This window comes from Salvelinus namaycush, chromosome 21, assembly GCF_016432855.1.
Source record: "Salvelinus namaycush isolate Seneca chromosome 21, SaNama_1.0, whole genome shotgun sequence".
Classification (NCBI taxonomy): Eukaryota; Metazoa; Chordata; class Actinopteri; order Salmoniformes; family Salmonidae; genus Salvelinus; species Salvelinus namaycush.
The window spans coordinates 21,678,160-21,699,785 of record NC_052327.1 but is presented as its reverse complement, the minus strand read 5'-3'; the positions used below and the strand labels follow the sequence as shown (position 1 = coordinate 21,699,785).

At 41.2% G+C, this 21,626-nt stretch overlaps 1 protein-coding gene across 7 annotated transcripts in view; it reads left to right on the top strand.

Annotated features, from left to right (window-relative positions):
- ca5a (carbonic anhydrase Va) overlaps nt 1-18,723 on the top strand; it is a 28,292-nt gene extending 9,569 nt beyond the window's left edge. For 2 of the 7 annotated variants that reach the window (XM_039017356.1, XM_039017360.1), the window contains 6 exons: nt 7,454-7,651; nt 8,092-8,210; nt 10,777-10,872; nt 12,756-12,818; nt 13,300-13,458; nt 13,594-14,638. In XM_039017356.1, the coding sequence (XP_038873284.1) occupies nt 7,454-7,651; nt 8,092-8,210; nt 10,777-10,872; nt 12,756-12,818; nt 13,300-13,458; nt 13,594-13,764 (806 nt within the window). In that variant the 3' untranslated portion in view covers nt 13,765-14,638. Of the gene's footprint in view, nt 1-7,453; nt 7,652-8,091; nt 8,211-10,776; nt 10,873-12,755; nt 12,819-13,299; nt 13,459-13,558; nt 14,639-18,289 lie in introns of those variants that run through there. The other 5 variants (XR_005478746.1, XR_005478745.1, XM_039017358.1 and 2 more) reach the window with 5 other exon arrangements.
- The last annotated feature ends 2,903 nt before the right edge of the window (nt 18,724-21,626 follow it).

The window sequence follows — 21,626 nt, the reverse complement described above, 5'->3', positions numbered from 1 at the left end:
AGTCTTCACCATCTGGAAGTCCGATGGACGAAGCTGGGTTTGGCGGATGCCAGGAGAATGCTTCCTGCCCGACTGCGTAGTGCCTACTGTAACGTTTGGAGGAGGAGGAATAATGGTCTGGGGCTGTTTTTCATGATTCAGGCTAGGCCCCTTAGTTCCAGTGAAGGGAAATCTTAACGCTACAGCATACAATGACATTCTAGACAATTCTGTACTTCCAACTTTGTGGCAACAGTTTGGGGAAGGCCCTTTCTTGTTTCAGCATGACAATGCCCTTGTGCACAATGCGAGGTCCATACAGAAATGGTTTGTCGAGATCGGTGTGGAAGAACTTGACTGGCCTGCACAGAGCCCTGACATCATCCCCATCGAACACCTTTGGGATGAATTGGAACGCCGAATGCGAGCCAGGCCTAATCGCCCAACATCAGTGCCTGACCTCACTAATGCTCTTGTGACTAAATGAAAGCAAGTTCCCACAGAAATATTCCAACATCTAGTGGAAAGCCTTCTCAGAAGATTGGAGGCTGTTATAGCAGCAATGGGGGGGACCAACTCCATGTTGATGCCCATGATTTTGGAATGAGATGTTCGACGAGCAGATGTCCACATAACTTTGGTCATGTATTATTTTTGCAATGTTTGTGCGCTACTGATAAAGCTCTGCGTCTACAATACACTTTTGTGTTTTATTGGCTCTTTTAATCGACGTTTGACCATTTTGTAGAGTGTTGTGTTCTATCATTTTCACAGTTGTTGACATCTAATTTAAGGGATGTGAAGCGTCCAAAGCTCTATTCACCAAGATGTGCCCTCCTTCGTGCGACGTGAAACATTACTTTGAAAGTTAAATGGAAGTATTTCTGCAACTTATTTTCTGTCATGTGGATTTTTATTCTAGCTATGATCTTATTATACATCCTACAAGGTGTAAGGGCAAGGATTCCGCAGGAGGCAAGTGGGTGAATTTGCAAATATGTGTTTTTATTTATTTCCACAGCGCTGGTGAGTTTCCAAAGGTGACGATTATATTCACAAATAAAGGGATATATTAACAAAGTTTTCTGGTCATTATTTTAAAGTATTCAGATAAACCGCTCCCAGCAGTGTAGTCTGTGTGGTTGAAATGTAGGCTACATTCCAAGGTGCTCTGCATCTTAAACGTAGCGCCTTCCAACTCTTTTTACAGCATGAAAACTTAAGTACGGCTGCATTTGTTTGTTATTACTACAGAGGTACGCTACAAAAACACTGACTTTGCTTCTGCCATTGTTTACACTTGGTAAGCAAGAAAATGACCGGAACTTGTCATCCAGCAAACTACACTTCCAAAAGTATGATAAAAGCCTATACAAATATTAATGACACGTAAACAGCTGATTGGTCAGCTTTACACATTCATAAGGCCCTGCAGACTGAGCCTGCCATTTATATACAGTTGAAGTCGGAAGTTTACATACACCTTAGCCAAATACATTTAAACTCAGTTTTTCACAATTCCTGACATTTAATCCTAGTAAAAATGCCCTGTATTAGGTCAGTTAAGATCACCACTTTATTTTAAGAATGTGAAATGTCAGAATAATAGTAGAAAATTATTTTATTTCAGCTTTTATTTCTTTCACCACATTCCCAGTGGGTCATAAGTTTACATGCATTGCCTTTAAATTGTTTAACTTGGGTCATATGTTTCGTTTAGCCTTCCACAAGCTTCCCACAATAAGTTGGGTGAATTTTGGCCCATTCCTCCTGACAGCTGGTGTAACTGAGTCAGGTTTGTAGGCCTCCTTGCCCGCACACGCTTTTTCAGTTCTGCCCACACATTTTCTATAGGATTGAGGTGAGGGCTTTGTGATGGCCACTCCAATACCTTGACTTTGTTGTCCTTAAGCCATTTTGCCACGACTTTGGAAGTATGCTTGGGGTCATTGCCCATTTGGAAGACCCATTTGCGACCAAGCTTTAACTTCCTGACTGATGTCTTGAGATGTTGCTTCAATATATCCTCATCATTTCCCTTCATGATGCCATCTACTTTGAAGTGCACCAGTCCCTCATACAGCAAAGGACCCCCACAACATGATGCTGCCACCCCCTCTGCTTCATGGTTGGGATGTTGTTCTTTGGCTTGCAAGCCTCCCCCTTTTTCCTCCAAACATAACAATGGTCATTATTACCAAGCAGTTCTATTTTTGTTTCATCAGACCAGAGGACATTTCTCCAAAAAGTACGATCTTTGTCCTTATGTGCAGTTGCAAACCGTAGTCTGGCCTTTTTATGGCGGTTTTGGAGCTGTGGCTTCTCCCTTGCTGAGCGGCTTTTCAGGTTGTCGATATAGGACTCGTTTTACTGTGGATATAGATACTTTTGTACCTGTTTCCTCCAGCATCTTCACAAGGTACTTTGCTATTCTGGAATTGATTTGCACTTTTCGCACTAAAGTATGTTCATCTCTAGGACACAGAACCCGTCTCCTTCCTGAGCGGTATGATGGCTGCGTGGTCCCATGGTGTTTATACTTGCATACTATTGTTTGTACAGATGAACATGGTACCTTCAGGTGTTTGGAAATTGCTCCCAAGGATGAACCAGACTTGTGGAAGTCTACTTTTTTTTTTTTTTTGTGAGGTCTTGGCTGATTTCTGTAGATTTTTTTTCTTTTTCTTCCCATGATGTCAAGCAAAGAAGCACTGAGTTTGAAGGTAGGCCTTGAAATACATCCACAGGTACACCTCCAATTGACTCAAATGATGTCAATTAGCCTTTCAGAAGCTTCTTAAGCCATGACATAATTTTCTGGAATTTTCCAAGCTGTTTAAAGGCACAGTCAACTTAGTGTATGTAAACTTCTGACCCACTGGAATTGTGATACAGTGAAATCAAATCAAGTTTATTTTATATAGCCCTTCGTACATCAGCTAATATCTCGAAGTGCTATACAGAAACCCAGCCTAAAACCCCAAACAGCAAGCAATGCAGGTGTAGAAGCACGGTGGCTATGAAAAACTCCCTAGAAAGGCCAAAACCTAGGAAGAAACCTAGAGAGGAACCAGGCTATGAGGGGTGGCCAGTCCTCTTCTGGCTGTGCCGGGTGGAGATTATAACAGAACATGGCCAAGATGTTCAAATGTTCATAAATGACCAGCATGGTCAAATAATAATCAGAAAATGTCAGTGGGCTTTTCATAGCCGATCATTAAGAGTATCTCTACCGCTCCTGCGGTCTCTAGAGAGTTGAAAACAGCAGGTCTGGGACAGGTAGCACGTCCGGTGGACAGGTCAGGGTTCCATAGCCGCGGGCAGAAATAATCTGTCTGTAAACAATTGCTGGAAAAATTACTAGTCATGCACGAAGTAGATGTCCTAACCGACTTGTCAAAACTATAGTTTGTTAACAAGAAATTTGTGAAGTGGTTGAAAAATGAGTTTTAATGACTCCAACCTAAGTGTGTGTGAACTTCTGACTTCAACTGTAAAATCATGTTTGTCAAGAACTACTGCCCCACCGAGTTGCATTTTATGTTTTCATTTCTTCAGTCCCAGGCAAACCCAATCATTTTTGGGGGGTGTATCCATTGGGAGTGGAAAATAAAGTGCAAGTAAAAACGTTTGCCTTCGAGGGAAGTTATGCTTGGGCTCTCAAAAGAGTGATTCCTCATGAAACCAGGACAAAAAACCACCATGAATGTTTTGACAACATTTAATCCATACAGTGGTCCTTTTTGGAGGAAGGATTGTTGACATATTTTGTATCTAAAAGCATTATTCATTGTGAAATAAGGAATCAAAGTTGGCATAAGTTTGGCCTCACTCAGTCCTTTAAAACTCCATAGTGTTTCATATGTAGGTGCTACAAAGCAAAAATTAGTGTCATATGAAGCTTTACCGCTTGCTCTGAAATATGAGTGGTATTTTGATTTCTTTAACAATTTTCTTACATTCATTGAATTTAGAAAAATATTAAAATGAATATAAAAAATGTTTAATATGCATATTTTTCTATATATTTTTGAACCATTATATACTCTACTGGCATAACAAAGTTCCAGAGTGGGGTCTCTGGTAGTTCTGAAGTGATGGCCCATTTCATAGTGAAATTGGTATAGTAGGCAATGTAACCATTCACAGCCGTTCTTTTACTGGTCATTAGACATCCTGCAAATCACCAGCAGAGGGAAATCCTTTTTTTATCCATTTTCACATTCACTCTGTTGAACTTGCTTTCAAATATGATCATAACTCTAAAAGTAGCAAAGATCCCTCTCTGGAACTTTGATATGGCCATTGAGCAAGTTTCCCTAACTGGGAATTTGTCTTTCGGGTGATTTATTATTATAGTTATTTTTTTTATTTTTAAATCTCCCCCTTGTATAAACGTAAACAACTAAAATGGCAGCAAACCGGCTCCAAGTGATAACATATTATACTTTTTAATCTGTTCCAAAGTATTCCCATGCATAATAGAGAGGTGTGATAGTATACAAATGTATGCATGGTTTTAAATTGTTTTAGTCAAATAAATCTGTTTGGGCTTCTTGCGGTCAATTTGCATTCTACAAATTATTTGTAATTATGTTCCGTCCCCCTGACCATCTGCTCACGAATAAAATCGTCCCACGGCTGAATCTAGTTGATCCCTGCCATGAAGTATATTATCAACAATGTATTGAAACATTTGCTTAATCAAAAATGTTATATTTTCAATATTCATGTCTTATATTTTTCAATCTTCCTAAATGAATGTAAGAATTGTTACTGAAAAATACTACTCATATTACAGAGCAATTGGTAAAGCTTAATTTGACATCAAAGTTAGCTTTGTAGCACCTACAGATCAAACATTATGCAGGGCTTAAGACTCCATAAGGCCAAAATGTCCTCAATATGCCAACTTTGATTAAATTGTTTACCCCTGGGTGCACGTTTTGGTTTTTGCCCTAGCACTACACAGCTGATTCACGACGACCCAGGACCGAGTTTGGGAAACCTTGCTCCAAAGGACCATTCTATGGATTAAATGGTGTAAAAATCCCCCAAATTAGGATATTTATTTTGTCCTGGTTTTGTGATGAATCACCAAAAGCAGTTTTTCTAGAGCAAATGAGTCAGTTAGGGCACAGAAAAAGCAGTCATGTTTCTTTTGAGAAACACATGGAGGTCCTGTAATCGGTATAATGCCTCAAATCCTGTTGAAGATAATGAACATGGTTGGTTGTTTTTATGGTGAGAACCACAATGTTAATGTCTGCTATGAGAGTCCTACTGGTGTTCAACCTATTTTTACTACCCATGACCCTGCATACCTCACTGAGAAACATGTGGCAGATGTATCTCCCTGCGATCCACTGGGCCACAGAATTAGAAACATTGTCTATGCATGAGCTATAGAGGATTATGAAGAGTGGATTATACAAAAATCCATAGCTCATTTCAGTACATGAAGTAAGCTTTAAAAAAAATCTGACGTATTTTATGATCTTCATTGTCACAATTTATATTACACATGATGGGAAACTAGGCTGCATTCCAAAAAAATTGTAAGAGTATGCTTTTTATTTTAATCCGGTACAGTCAGGGCTCTAAAAGTAAATGCATTGTTAGCACTGGTGCTCACTTTAAAAAGTAAGGAGCACAACATAGCATTTATTGAGATATAGCAGCCCTATATGAATTCTAGCTAAATCTGGAACACGTTATGCCCTAGAAAAATGTATATACTGGTAATGTTACCAGGTTGTTAGCTAGCTAGTTAGTCAGGTAACAAACATGACTAAACAAGGCTTAAAACGAATGGTAAACGGCTGGTGACAGTTTTTAGGAATGTAAAATGCGGCTTCCAATCCTCGACAGGAAGAAAAAGAAACGTTGCCCTGGTTAATGAGTCCGATCTTTTGAACTGTGTGCTAGTAGGAAACATCCGTGTTCGCTGTAGTAAGGGTGCAAGCATGAAGCTAACAAATCTGCGCTCGGGGAAACAACGGTACAGCGAAGCCTTGTTACAACAATTATAATATAAATACATTTTTGTTGTTGCATTGGTGTTCCCAAATTAAAACTGCAGGTTACACAGCAGCGACACACATTTTCGTCGCACATTAGAGCCATGGGTACAGTAGCAAAAAGGTTCATTTAAAAAGAATTGTTCCCATTGAAAATACCTTTTCCAACGGACCATTGTACAGATATAGGAGGTCCTAGTAGATTTATTGTAATGCCAGAAAATGCAGATTTTAATAAACTTTCCGTTCAGAACTGAACTACTGTCTCTCCTTCTGTGGAGAAGACCTGTTGGGCTGCCAATATATTCCGTGAGTCAGTTTCTGTAACCTACCCACATTTGACTTATTCTGCAATTTCCTTTGAATTCGAGTTAGAGGAAGGAAGTGGGTGATTCCTCACGAAACCAGGACAACCCCCCCCCCCCCCCACACACACACAATTCTTATTTAATCCATAGAATGGTCCTGTGGAGGAAGGATTTTTGCCATACATTTGACATTGGTATCTAAAAGCATAATTGAGAAATAACTAATCAAAGTTAGCATATTTGAGATTTTTGCCTAACCCAGGCCTCTTAAGACTCCATAATGTTTCATATGTAGGTGCTACAAAGCAAAAATTGGTGTCATATGAAGCTTTGCGGCTTGCTCTGAAATATGAGTGATTTCTATAACAATTTTCATACATCAATTTATGAATATTTTTGATATTCCTGTAGAGAATATTTTGTTTAACACTATATTGAAAATGTGCCAAGTCTTAACTGGTATATTGTCTATATTCCTTTTTAGATTTTTCAATATTTGTAAATTTAATGTAAGACTTTTATTGAAATCAAAATACTACTGCTATTACTGAGCAAGCGGGGAAAACAATCATATGATACCAGTGTTTGCTTTGTAGCACCTACATATACATTATGGAGTCTTAAAGGAGGCCTGGGTAAGGACAAAATGTTATAAATATGCAAACTTTAAATAATTATTTCTCAATTATGCTTTGTTACAAATGTCAAATATATGTCAACAAACCTTCCTCCAAAGTACTGTTCTGTATATTAAATGTTGTGAAAATCTGCCAAATCATGGTCTTTTTTTGTCCTAGTTTCATGAGGAATAACCCAAGTGTCTCATTCCTCCTCTGCTTTACTCATTTCTCTAAATGGAATGTAGGGAGGAGGCTTACTGGTCTAACTCGAAGTCTGTTGAATTGCTTGTCTACTGTGAGACATTTTAATCATATTTTATTTTTGGCATTTTGCCAAATAATAATGCAGGAAGCTGGAGAGTACACAATGAAAAGTAAGTGTCAGCATTTGTCTTTGTTTTAGTGGGCTAAGCAATAGGACCAAATGTGATTTACAAATGTGCCCTGTAATTCCTTGTTGGGCTTTATTCATCACAAATTTTACTGTCAGCCTAGATTGAAGTCCTCTCTCATCCTTTGACTCCAGTGCATCCAATGTGGCAGGGACCACTCGTTGCTCCAGGGGGTAACAGACAATCTCCTATCGATATTCGGGTGCGTAAGAGCGTTTTTGATCCTCACCTCAAGCCGCTGACCCCGGATTACGACCCCGGGACGTGCTCACAGATATGGAACAACGGGTACTCATTCCTGGTTGAGTACGACGACACCACCGACAAATCCAGTAAGGCCTCTCTGCTCTGCAATGTGCCTCACTAAAACCGCAATGCCCACCACGTGGAATGTGACTTTGATTAACTTTTTAAGTATCCCTGCCCTAGGCTTATTTCTCAACATCACTCTGTCTTGAAATGTATTGTTTAGACATTTCTCATTTTCAGTTGAATGTTATTTCAGAAATGTCTATTTTGTTTCACTGCTTTAATAATATACTTTATACATATTTTCATGCCAATTATACAATAGGCTTATTATTCTGTAAAAAAAAAATCTGCTTTTGTGTGTGTGGAGAGAGGATACTTGTTATGTTTTAGCATGTATGTTTATATAATCATGTTTTTAACCCCCACTCAGCTGTTATTTATGTACTAGTTACTGTTTCCCATTCTTGGGTCTCTAATATAACACAGATGATCTATTTATTCTTACCCATCCCTCACTCAGTACTTAAAGGGGGTCCTCTGGAGGATAACTTCCGGCTGTGTCAGTTCCACTTCCATTGGGGGGAGAGCAACGCGTGGGGCTCCGAGCATACAGTGGACCGCCGCCTCTTCCCTGCTGAGGTAGCTACCGCACATCCTCTTCCTTAAGAGTTAGTGTTTTGTATTTTAAATGTCAATTTTGTGGAATGCCTCTATGCAGTTTGAAAAACCTCCTAACATGTCAAGTCTAGTAGAGCTGTAGTCTTCAGGAGACTATGGCATGGAACGGTGGAAGGACTGCTTTTAGACATCAGGGCATAGTGCTGTCCTAGCCAATCCATGACTATATTGGCATGGAATTTTTGTGACAGAGGGGTATTGTGCTGTTGGAAACCTCTACATACAGAAGCAGAATGCTTTGCGTGAAATGCATTCTGGTCAATCCTCATGACCCACCTTTGACGTGTTATATATTTTCATATTGTTCCACTCACCTAAAGCACACTTACACAATAGAGGGAGTACTACTGTACTACTGTCTGTCTGGGGGAGGGTGCCATGCCAAGCTGTCGTTAATGGCTGTGAGAATCTGACCGTGTCAGGGTTTTCAACACTCTCCAGGTGCAGAGTGTGTACAGAGGCTGAAGTTACGATTACAACACAACTCCCTCTGTGCCTAATAGGAGCACACCACAGTCTGAGTATTTATTGGGTTGTAACTCCTTTTTTCTTTATGTAAACCTCCCCTGGTCCCAGTGTGACTGGGCCATTGTTGGGAACTGAAATAGAGTGAAACAAAGAGGAGCTACGTGTGACCTGGGTCAGACAATGCTCAGTTTGGTTTAATCGATACTGATACCTGTCAGTTAAGGATGGGTATTTTGGGGTGTACACTGCTCAAAAAAATAAAGGGAACACTTAAACAACACTGTAACTCCAAGTCAATCACACTTCTGTGGAATCAAACTGTCCACTTAGGAAGCAACACTGATTGACAATAAATTTCACATGCTGTTGTGCAAATGGAATAGACAAAAGGTGGAAATTATAGGCAATTAGCAAGACACCCCCAATAAAGGAGTGGTTCTGCAGGTGGTGACCACAGACCACTTCTCAGTTCCTATGCTTCCTGGCTAATGTTTTGGTCACTTTTGAATGCTGGCGGTGCTTTCACTCTAGTGGTAGCATGAGACGGAGTCTACAACCCACACAAGTGGCTCAGGTAGTGCAGCTCATCCAGGATGGCACATCAATGCGAGCTGTGGCAAGAAGGTTTGCTGTGTCTGTCAGCGTAGTGTCCAGAGCATGGAGGCGGTACCAGGAGACAGGCCAGTACATCAGGAGACGTGGAGGAGGCCGTAGGAGGGCAACAACCCAGCAGCAGGACCGCTACCTCCGCCTTTGTGCAAGGAGGAGCACTGCCAGAGCCCTGCAAAATGACCTCCAGCAGGCCACAAATGTGCATGTGTCTGCTCAAACGGTCAGAAACAGACTCCATGAGGGTGGTATGAGGGCCCGACGTCCACAGGTGGGGGTTGTGCTTACAGCCCAACACCGTGCAGGACGTTTGGCATTTGCCAGAGAACACCAAGATTGGCAAATTCGCCACTGGCGCCCTGTGCTCTTCACAGATGAAAGCAGGTTCACACTGAGCACGTGACAGACGTGACAGAGTCTGGAGACGCCGTGGAGAACGTTCTGCTGCCTGCAACATCCTCCAGCATGACCGGTTTGTCGGTGGGTCAGTCATGGTGTGGGGTGGCATTTCTTTGGGGGGCCGCACAGCCCTCCATGTGCTCGCCAGAGGTAGCCTGACTGCCATTAGGTACCGAGATGAGATCCTCAGACCCCTTGTGAGACCATATGCTGGTGCGGTTGGCCCTGGGTTCCTCCTAATGCAAGACAATGCTAGACCTCATGTGGCTGGAGTGTGTCAGCAGTTCCTGCAAGAGGAAGGCATTGATGCTATGGACTGGCCCGCCCGTTCCCCAGACCTGAATCCAATTGAGCACATCTGGGACATCATGTCTCGCTCCATCCACCAACGCCACGTTGCACCACAGACTGTCCAGGAGTTGGCAGATGCTTTAGTCCAGGTCTGGGAGGAGATCCCTCAGGAGACCATCCGCCACCTCATCAGGAGCATGCCCAGGCGTTGTAGGGAGGTCATACAGGCACGTGGAGGCCACACACACTACTGAGCCTCATTTTGACTTGTTTTAAGGACATTACATCAAAGTTGGATCAGCCTGTAGTGTGGTTTTCCACTTTAATTTTGAGTGTGACTCCAAATCCAGACCTCCATGGGTTGATAAATTTGATTTCCATTGATCATTTTTGTGTGATTTTGTTGTCAGCACATTCAACTATGTAAAGAAAAAAGTATTTAATAAGAATATTTCATTCATTCAGATCTAGGATGTGTTATTTTAGTGTTCCCTTTATTTTTTTGAGCAGTGTATTTTAAAGTTCAGAATATAATCCCAAATTTGTTTTACTTTTGCTTTTTGACTGTCGTTTATCTTGAGAATGATATTAAACATGAATTAGGTTAATCATTATTCAGCAACAGATATAATTTGTGACACATTGCATTTGAATGCAGTCAGTGTATCATGACATATGTCAACAAAAGTCTACAACCTGACTCTGGGTGTGTGGATAAACACATTTTGATTTACATATGCTCTGTCTTTTCTGTTGCTAGCTCCACATGGTCCACTGGAACTCTAATAAGTACAGCCGGTTTGAGGAAGCTGTGATGGAGGAGAATGGACTGGCTGTTATCGGGGTCTTCCTCAAGGTAATTTATTGCTCCTCGTTAACATAGCTATTGATGCATCCCAACAATATGCAACGCACCACCACTACTGTCATATACATACACACATACATACATACATACATACATACATACATACATACATACATACATACATACATACATACATACATACATACATACATACATACATACATACATACATACAGTGGGGAGAACAAGTATTTGATACACTGCCGATTTTGCAGGTTTTCCTACTTACAAAGCATGTAGAGGTCTGTAATTTTTATCATAGGTACACTTCAACTGTGAGAGACGGAATCTAAAACTAAAATCCAGAAAATCACATTGTATGATTTTTAAGTAATTAATTTTCATTTTATTGCATGACATAAGTATTTGATACATCAGAAAAGCAGAACTTAATATTTGGTACAGAAACCTTTGTTTGCAATTACAGAGATCATACGTTTCCTGTAGTTCTTGACCAGGTTTGCACACACTGCAGCAGGGATTTTGGCCCACTCCTCCATACAGACCTTCTCCAGATCCTTCAGGTTTCGGGGCTGTCGCTGGGCAATACGGACTTTCAGCTCCCTCCAAAGATTTTCTATTGGGTTCAGGTCTGGAGACTGACTAGGCCACTCCAGGACCTTGAGATGCTTCTTACGGAGCCACTCCTTAGTTGCCCTGGCTGTGTGTTTCGGGTCGTTGTCATGCTGGAAGACCCAGACACTACCCATCTTCAATGCTCTTACTGAGGGAAGGAGGTTGTTGGCCAATATCTCGCGATACATGGCCCCATCCATCCTCCCCTCAATATGGTGCAGTCGTCCTGTCCCCTTTGCAGAAAAGCATCCCCAAAGAATGATGTTTCCACCTCCATGCTTCACGGTTGGGATGGTATTCTTGGGGTTGACCTCATCCTTCTTCTTCCTCCAAACACGGCGAGTGGAGTTTAGACCAAAAAGCTCTATTTTTGTCTCATCAGACCACATGACATTCTCCCATTCCTCCTCTGGATCATCCAGATGGTCATTGGCAAACTTCAGATGGGCCTGGACATGCGCTGGCTTGAGCAGGGGGACCTTGCGTGCGCTGCAGGATTTTAATCCATGATGGCGTAGTGTGTTACTAATGGTTTTCTTTGAGACTGTGGTCCCAGCTTTCTTCAGGTCATTGACCAGGTCCTGCCGTGTAGTTCTGGGCTGATCCCTCACCTTCCTCATGATCATTGATGCCCCACGAGGTGAGATCTTGCATGGAGCCCCAGACCGAGGGTGATTGACCGTCATCTTGAACTTCTTCCATTTTCTAATAATTGCGCCAACATTTGTTGCTTTCTCACCAAGCTGCTTGCCTATTGTCCTATAGCCCATCCCAGCCTTGTGCAGGTCTACAATTTTATCCCTGATGTCCTTACACAGCTCTCTGGTCTTGGCCATTGTGGAGAGGTTGGAGTCTGTTTGATTGAGTGTGTGGACAGGTGCAGTTAATACAGGTAATGAGTGGAGAACAGGAGGGCTTCTTAAAAGAAAAACTAACAGGTCTGTGAGAGCTGGAATTCTTACTGGTTGGTAGGTGATCAAATACTTATGTCATGCAATAAAATGCAAATGAATTACTTAAATCATACAATGTGATTTTCTGGATTTTTGATTCCGTCTCTCACAGTTGAAGTGTACCTATGATAAAAATTACAGACCTCTACATGCTTTGTAAGTAGGAAAACCTGCAAAATCGGCAGTGTATCAATTGCTTCTTCTCCCCACTGTACATACATGCATACCATTTCAAGATTTACTGGCATTGAAATGTAAACACCCCGTGCAGTGAATGTAGACACACAGCACATGCCTGACAGATGGACTCAGTGCTCAGACACAGATTATTTTACTCCTCAGATAGGGAAGAGACACGAGGGACTGCAGAAACTAGTGGATGCTCTACCTGCTGTCAGACACAAGGTGAGTTCAATGATTGACCACTTAAATCATGAAGGTGATTTTTATTTTTTTAAACCAAGGTTTCAAAGAGTGCATTTCAAGCAGGTGGTATATGCCTCTGAGTTTCTGAGAAAGCCGCCCAAGCGTAAGAACAAAAATAGTCAATGTACTGTACGACTCAGTTGGGCAATCTGGACAAGTCTCAGGTGGAGCACACGTGACATTTGTATGGCAATAGAATGTGAGGGGGAGAGTGACGACAGTGTAGGAGCTATACAGGAGTGGTAGAGGGTAGAACACCATTTGTTACCTCCCACAGAATTATTACACAAAGGAACAATTCTGAAATATGATCAGAGATGGGAAGATGGTCAACTTTAACTGCCATCTAGTGGCCATGAGTCAAATTACATGCCACTACTATCAGTAAGGTTATTATGGATGGGGAATGCCAATTGGCAGCACCATGTAACCCTTTCCTCTTTCCGTTTTCACTCCCTAGGACAGTGTTGTTGAGTTCACTAGGTTTGACCCAGCCTGCCTACTGCCTGCTAACATTGACGATTACTGGACGTATGCAGGGTCACTTACCACTCCTCCTCTGACTGAGGCAGTGACCTGGATTATCATGAAGCAGCACATCGAAGTCAGCCATGACCAGGTTAGTGTGGATTTGTATGTGTTTGTTTGCTAGTGGAGAACAGGGAGGGAACATCAATGGCATTACCAGCGGTTTACACCTTGGTGTTTTAACTCCATAGTTTCAGGTCTGCGTAACACATTGTCCCTTACTCAGCTGGCAGTGTTCCGGAGCCTTCTCTTCACCTCAGCAGAGGAGGAGGTGCAGAAGAGCATGGTCAACAACTTCCGCGTGCAGCAGCCCCTGAGGGGCCGCACTGTGCGGTCCTCGTTCACCCCCTTCCTGCAGCAGGAGCCACCTGCAAAAGGTCCACACACAGGCCACTGACCGGTACACACAAACTCACTCTGACCCTTCAAAGCAAAATTATGCAATTACCCTAGGAAGCCTTTTTATTTATTTTTTACTCTACAGAAGTCATACTGCTGGCATCTTCTTTCCAAATGTCTTATGCATTCAGAAAGCACTCAATGATTTCGCTTAAATGACAGGGATTTTATAATTCCAATGTCACCATCTAAAGCTGTGGTATTCAAAGTCAGGGTCGCGACCTCTAGTTAGTTGGATTGTGTGGGAACTGCTGTGGGTTCGCCCCCCCAAAAAAAATTAGAAGTAAGCAAATTAAGAGTACAGATCATTTTATTTGACAATATACAAATGTTTTTGAGAAATAATTTGAAAAATACTATTTTGAGTAAATGTATTTAATGGTTTCTTTTCATTTTAATAAGAGATAAAAATGTAATGAATTGAAGTTTATTTGTTGATGTAAAAATGGAAATGTTTCCTTTTAAGGCCGTGTCATTAGATCTGGGGTGGGGGGGTCTCGAGAAAGGATTATGAAAAAAAGGGTTGGTCCCCCCTGAAAAAGTTTGAATACCAATGATCTAAAGGCTTTTTTGTTGATGTTGGCATCTGTCTCACTGTCTGCTGTCCTGTCAATAACTGAAAGTCATCAACACATGGCAGACGTTAACATATTTTTGAAACTCCTGTGTCTTAGGTGAATCTGGTTGGAGATTTTTATGAATGCTCTTAATTTTTTAAAGTTGTAAACCTTATTTATTCACTCCTTATTAACAGTCAAACTTTACATGCTTCCAGAAACCAATGATTGATGCTGCTGGAATAATTTGACGTACTATCAACACTTATTATGTAAACTAAAGCTTATGAATATCACCCTCTTGTGGAAAGAGTACTTCTACAGTCATTTTTCTTCCTTGACAAAGTATTTGAGGTGAAGGGGCATCATATATGAATGGGGGTTTAGTTTGAAGGTTTAAGCTCTAAATTTGTTTACAGCATATAGCCGAAGAGATTTAGTTCATTGTATTAAGGCCTAGCTAAGGCTCCAAACTGCACAAATGATTGTTGCTCAATATGTTTTTAGGTGATTTGATGGATTTTAATACATAGTCTTGAGTAGACTAGAATGTACATCTCAGTATCTTTAACTTAGATGTAAAAGTAATATGTGTAGGATGTACAGCTTCATTATGCCTTATAAGCACAGAGAGACCAGGGCATTTGTTACAACTAATATGTTGAATTCTATAGCAAACATTGACCTTTTTTAACATGAGTGTCTAAGATGATTTTGCTCTTGTAATCAAATTCTTCTGTTGAACTGAAAAGGACTCTACCATAGTGCCTTCCATGTTATTCATAATACTGAGACACACGGTCACCTCTGTTTTCATAGATCAATAGCTCACTGCAGTGTCTGTTCTGTTGGAGCCTGCTGGTTTAATGAATATTGACAATATTATGCCCCTCGCAGGCTTTTAACAGGCAGTCGGTAGATTGTTTGCCAATTTCTGGTCCAGGAGCTGTGGGAGAGTTTAGAGAGGGAGTCACATGTACATCATTAGCCTGTTCATCCTGTTGGTTCTGTATTTATTTATTGGTGGAGGTCAGAAGGATTTGACTTGCCTTTTAGAAGCACTAGCAGCACACCGACAGGAATCATTCTCCTGATAGTTGTATGTAATTTCTTGAGACTGTTTAGCTTTGACTGTACTCTGAAAATTGCTATTTATTCAGACCTTGATATTGCAATAATTTGGAGAGGATTTTTAAGTTCACAGTAGGACCATCCATAAATGCAAAATATCTAGGTAGCTAGACAGGGATTACAGTGGGACCAACTACATGTATCAACTTGAAAACATACCTGAACTTAATGTTATGCTTTAATAGCATTCCAAAAGGTTGTTTACAGTAAAATAAGCATGGCTATTCCCTATGTTGACACACAACCATGATAAGTGATATAGCACATTTTATAGCAATTGTAATACATACACTATATGACCAAAAGTATGTGGACACCTGCTTGTTGAACATCTCATTCCAAACTCATGGGCATTAATATGGAGGTAGTCCCCCCGTTTGCTGCTATAACAGCCTCCACTCTTCTGGAAAGGCTTTCCACAAGATGTTGAGACATTGCTGTGGGGAATTGAGCAACAAGAGCATTAGTTAGGCCTGGCTCGCAGTCGGCGTTCCAATTCATCCCAAAGGTGTTCGATGGGGTTGAGGTCAGGCCAGTCAAGTTCTTACACACTGAAACAGGAAAGGGTGTTCCCCAAACTGTTGCCACAAAGTTGGAACCACAGAATCGTCTAGAATGTCATTGTATACTGTAGCGTTAAGATTTCCGATCACTAGAACTAAGAGGCCTAGCCGGAACCATTAAAAACAGCCCCAGACCATTATTCCTCCTCCACCAAACTTTACAGTTGGCACTATGCAGTCAGGCAGGTAGCGTTCTCCTGGCGTCCACCAAACCTAGCTTCGTCCCTCGGTCTGCCAGATGGTGAAGCTTGATTCATCACTCCAGAGAACGTGTTTCCACTGCTCCAGAGTCCAATGGCGGCGAGCTGTAGACCACTCCAGCCGACGCTTGGCATGGTGATCTTAGTCTTGTGTGCGGCTGCTTGGCCATGGAAACCCATTTCATGAAGCTCCTTACAGTTATTGTGCTGACATTGCTTCCAGAGGCAGTTTGGAACTCGGTAGTAATTGTTGCAACCGAGGACAGACTATTTATGACCTACGTGCTTCAGCATTCGGCGGTCCCGTTCTGTGAGCTTGTGTGGCCTACCACTTCGACTTGTTGCTCCTAGACGTTTCCACTTCACAATAACAGCACTTACAGTTGACCGGGACAGCTCTAGCAGGGCAGACATTTGATGAACTGACTTGTTGGGGGCTCCCAAGTGGCTCAGCGGTGTAAAGCACGGTCTCTCAGTGCTAGAGGCGTCACTACAGACCCTGGTTCGATTCCAGGTTGTATCACAACCGTCGTGATTGGGAGTCCCATAGGGTGGCGCACAATTTGGGAAGGACCTGCCTAGTTAAATAAATAAAAAATGTTGGAAAGGTGGCATCCAATGTCGGTGCCCTGTTGAAAGTTACTGAGCTCTTCAGTAAGGCCATTCTACTGCCAATGTTTGTCTATGCAGTTTGCATGGCTGTGCTCATGGCTGTGTGCTCATAGCTTGACAATAACCTGTTCTGAAAACTGAAAAGCACTGTCCAAGACTCCAGCCCTCCATACCCACTTGACACTTATGCCTGTTTCACTGCTTTACCTATGAAATTGAAGGTGACACTTTTTCACACCAGGGGTTAGAGGAACAATGTTGGGGTACAGGGAGGATTTGAATGGGGGTTATGAAACAGTTGTACATTTTAGGTCTTGGTTTGATGTGGGCATTTTTATGGGTAAGTGATGGTAGGACAGATTCACTTTTTTTGCCGTAACTGTGGTAATTTTCTGCCTCCTATTTGTCTTGATCTGTTTAGTTATGTTCTGCCTTTTTAATCTCCAGTGGGATGTTTCATTTCACTTAACTGTATTTTTGTTTTCAAATTATAAATACTAAATGGAAACTGAACTGTAATGACTGTACTTTAATCAAGACTAGTGATCATGATTTAATCCATCATCAATGGTGAACTGCTGTATTTTCATGTATATGCCATCAATGACTGTTTTAAATGTGTCAAACTTAGTATGCACAATGATCTAGATTGATGTACATGTTTTACATAAATGGGACTTATGCGGAACTTCCACTTAACTTGCCCAACACCATTGTGTTGCCAGTGTTTTTATGTTGATGTCAGCTCTAGTGTCATTGTTTCTTTAGGAGTGTGACACTAAAGACTTGGGGTGAGCAGGATCAACAACCTCTGCATCAAGACCGTTGCTTTGTGAGGTGTTCACAGTTAGCCATTGTTATGTGTGCCGAACAAAAATCTAAACGCAACATTTTCAACTATTTTACTGAGTTTACAGTTCATATAAGGAAATCGGTCAATTGAAATAACAGACCGAAATACTCCTCAGCACCCCCTCAGATGATCCCGCAGGTGAAGAAGCCGGATGTGGAAGCTGGTTGGGCATATTGCCAAATTTTCAAAAATTATGTTGGAGGTGGCTCACGGTAGAGAAATGAACATTCAATTCTCTGGTAACATCGCTGCTGGACATTCCTGCAGTCAGCATGCCAATTGCATGCTCCCTCAACTTGAGACATCTGTAGCATTGTGTTGTGTGACAACTGCACATTTTAGAGTGACCTTTTATTGTCCTCAGCACAAGGTGCACCTTTGTAATGATCATGCTGTTTAATCAGCTTCTTGATATGCCACACCTGTCAGGTGGATGGATTATCTTGGCAAATGAGAAATGCTCACTAACAGGAATATAAACTCATTTGTGCTCAAAATATGAGAGAAATATGCTTTTTGTGCGTATGGAACATTTCTGGGATCTTTTATTTCAGCTCATGAAACATGGAACTAACACTTTACATGTTGTGTTTATATTTTTGTTCAGTATAAATGCCAGCTGAAAAGTTCCCGTGGCCTGGTATTGGGCCCAAGCCAGAGCAGGTCCGCCGGAGCCATGGCCCACAAGTCTGAGCCTTTTGGGTAAAACACCTCAGATGGAAACTCGACAGTGCTTCCCCTTGCTTTGTTTGCTACTTAGCAGGTGTTTTCCTGGAGCTAGAGGAGTGTTCTACGTTTGTTGTGCTGTAGTACATGTTGTATTTGTTTAATCAATGGGTGGCCACATTCCTGCCCCATGGGCCGGAATGAAAACTGCTATTGAGGGGCTGTGGTTCAAGGGCTAAATTGGGGCCCCTCTCCCAACAGGCCTGTTGTTGTGCCTGATTGGCCTAGTCCAGCCGTACAACTAGGAAGCCACTGCTGACAAATGTTTATATAGAAGATTTTAAAGATGAATATAATAAAGAAATGAGTACACTATGCCTGTGTTTTAGTATTTTGACTTGCTGGTGGTATTAAAATGCTTCTATGGAATGGGGTGTTCATCTGGGTAAAGTGATGTAGTTAACAGTCTGTTATGGGACATGCTGGTCTCCACTTGAGTAATGCTCAGCAGCCAGAACCCAGTAAAATCTGCAATAGCAACAACAATGATGTCACAATGATCTGGGTTGGTAGAAAGGTTCCTATTGTCCCCTATAAATGAATGGTTGTGCTGTGCTCCATTGTTCCCCATTAGACAGGAGCCTGGGCAGGCAATAAGGACCTGGTTCCAGGACCCATAACGCCACACCAGACCTAGTCGGCACCTTTTGAAGACCAACAGAATGGGGCCAGGGTGTGGATGTTTAGATATGTTAGGAAACATGGTTAGACATGGTTAAACATTAGAAACTTCAGAGTGTTTTCTATCCATTATCTACTAACAATATGCATATCTTATCTTCTGGGGATGAGTAGCTGGCAGTTGAATTTGGGTATGCTTTTCAAGTGTGAAAATGCTGCCCCCTATCCTAGAGAAGTTAGTTAGACCTTTTCCTTTAAATTTCTAACCACCATCTTGAATTGTATGGTCAGAGGAAAGAGGTCCACAGGCCTTCATAAGAATGACATTTTACATTGACATTTTAGTAATTTAGTAGACACCTTTATGAAAAGTGATTTACAGTAAGTGTATTAACCTGAAGATAGCTAGGTGAAAAAACCACATCACAGTGCATCGTTCCTCAATACAGAAGTTATAGAGCAGATTCAGTGCTAATCGGAAAAGACAAGTGTACGCCTTTTAAAGGGAAAGGGGGGATACCTAGTCAGTTGTCCAACTGAATCTATTCAACTGAAATGTGTTTTCCGCATTTATGAGGATAAAACTGAGATGTCTTTAAGATACTCTTTGAAGAGGTAGGGTTTCAGTTGTTTTCGGAAGATGGGCACGGATTCTGCTGTCCTAGTTTCAGTGGGTGGATTCTCATGTTCTGAATGCAGAGTTGATAGCTATGTGGTCACGAACATATTCAGACTCTAATCGCATGTTCGTTTAATTCCCCCATTTGTTATACACAGTTCAAAGAGCAGGTTCTCAAACTCTCCCACACAATAATGTGAAACCTGCAGACAACTCTCATCCCATTTTTATATCCCCTTCCTACCGCTTCCACTGGATGTCAACAGTCTTTAGAAATTGGTTGAGGTTTTTTCCTTTGTGTAATGAAGAAGTACGGCCATTTTGAATGAGGGTCACTTGTTGTGTACTGTTTGTTAGAGGCGCGTGACCAGAAAGCTAGCTACAGTTTGTTTTAATCCTGTATTGAACACAGATCATCCCGTCTTCAATTTTATCGATTATTTATGTTAAAAAATACCTAAAGTTGTATTACAAAAGTAGTTCGAAATATTTTGGCAAAGTTTACAGGTAACTTTTGAGATATTTTGTAGTTACGTTTCACAAGTTGGAACCGAATAAATTGACATTTTGGATATATATCGACGGAATTAATCGAACAAAGGGACCATTTGTGATGTTTATGGGACATATTGGAGAGCCAACAACAGAAGCTCGTCAAAGGTAAGGCATGAATTATATTTTTATTTCTGCGTTTTGTGTCGTGCCTGCAGGGTTGAAATATGCTTCTCTCTCTTTGTTTACTATGGTGCTATCCTCAGATAGTAGCATCGTTTGCTTTCGCCGAAAAGCCTATTTGAATTCTGACATGTTGGCTGGATTCACAACCAGTGTAGCTTTAATTTGGTATATTTCATGTGTGATTTAATGAAAGTTTAATTTTTATAGTAATTTATTTGAAATTGGCGCTCTGCATTTTCTCTGGCTTTTGGCCAAGTGAGACAGTAGCGTCCCGCCTAAACCCAGATTTTTGGATAGAAATATGAACTTTACCGAACAAAACATACATGTATTGTGTAACAAGAAGTCCTATGAGTGTCATCTGATGAAGATCATCAAAGGTTAGTGATTAATTATATCTCTTCTGCTTTTTGTTACTCCTCTCTTTGGCTGGAAAAATGGCTGTGTTTTTCTGTGACTTGGCTCTGACCTAACATAATCGTTTGGTGTACTTTCGTCGTAAAGCTTATTTGATTTCTGACATGTTGGCTGGATTCACAACACGTGTAGCTTTAATTTGGTATATTTCATGTGTGATTTAATGAAAGTTTGATTTTTATAGTAATTTATTTGAATTTGGCGCTCTGCATTTTTACTGGCTTTTGGCCAAGTGGGACGTTGGCGTCCCACATATCCCAGAGAAGTTAAAGATCATTTCTTCATCTCTTGGTTTTGTTCTTTGTTTTAACAGTATATTTTTTAGACCAAAAGACAAAAAAAGACAAGATACTGAAAGTGTCAACAGGAACTTGCAGCTTGAGGATATTCTCTCAGAACTCTCATCCAGCTGCTCTTCCTCGCCCTCAACTCTTTTTGTTTATGTTTGGTTTATCAGATGTTTCAATCAGCTTCTCATAGATAGGGTTTTAGAACTAGGAAGTCCTCTCTGTGATGTGAATGGAAGATCTTGGCTTTAACAGTAATTAGCTCCTTGAAACATGAAATTAGGATAGTCCAGGCTCTTTGTTATGAGTATGGTTGGCAGTATATTGGGCACTCCTTATGCCAGTATGTTTTGTTCATAGGATATTCACACATTGTTTTGAACTGAAGAAAATAACTTGTTTGTTCATTGTTTTCAGTCAATCTGAAAGTGAAATGGCATTAACGTCATTTCGCTCAATACGGAACTGGTCAGATGACCCGTACGCTACACTACAGGACTGTTTTGCTAGCACAGACTGGAATATGTTCCGGGATTCATCCAATGGCATTGAGGAATACACCACCTCAGTCACTGGCTTCATCAATAAGTGCATAG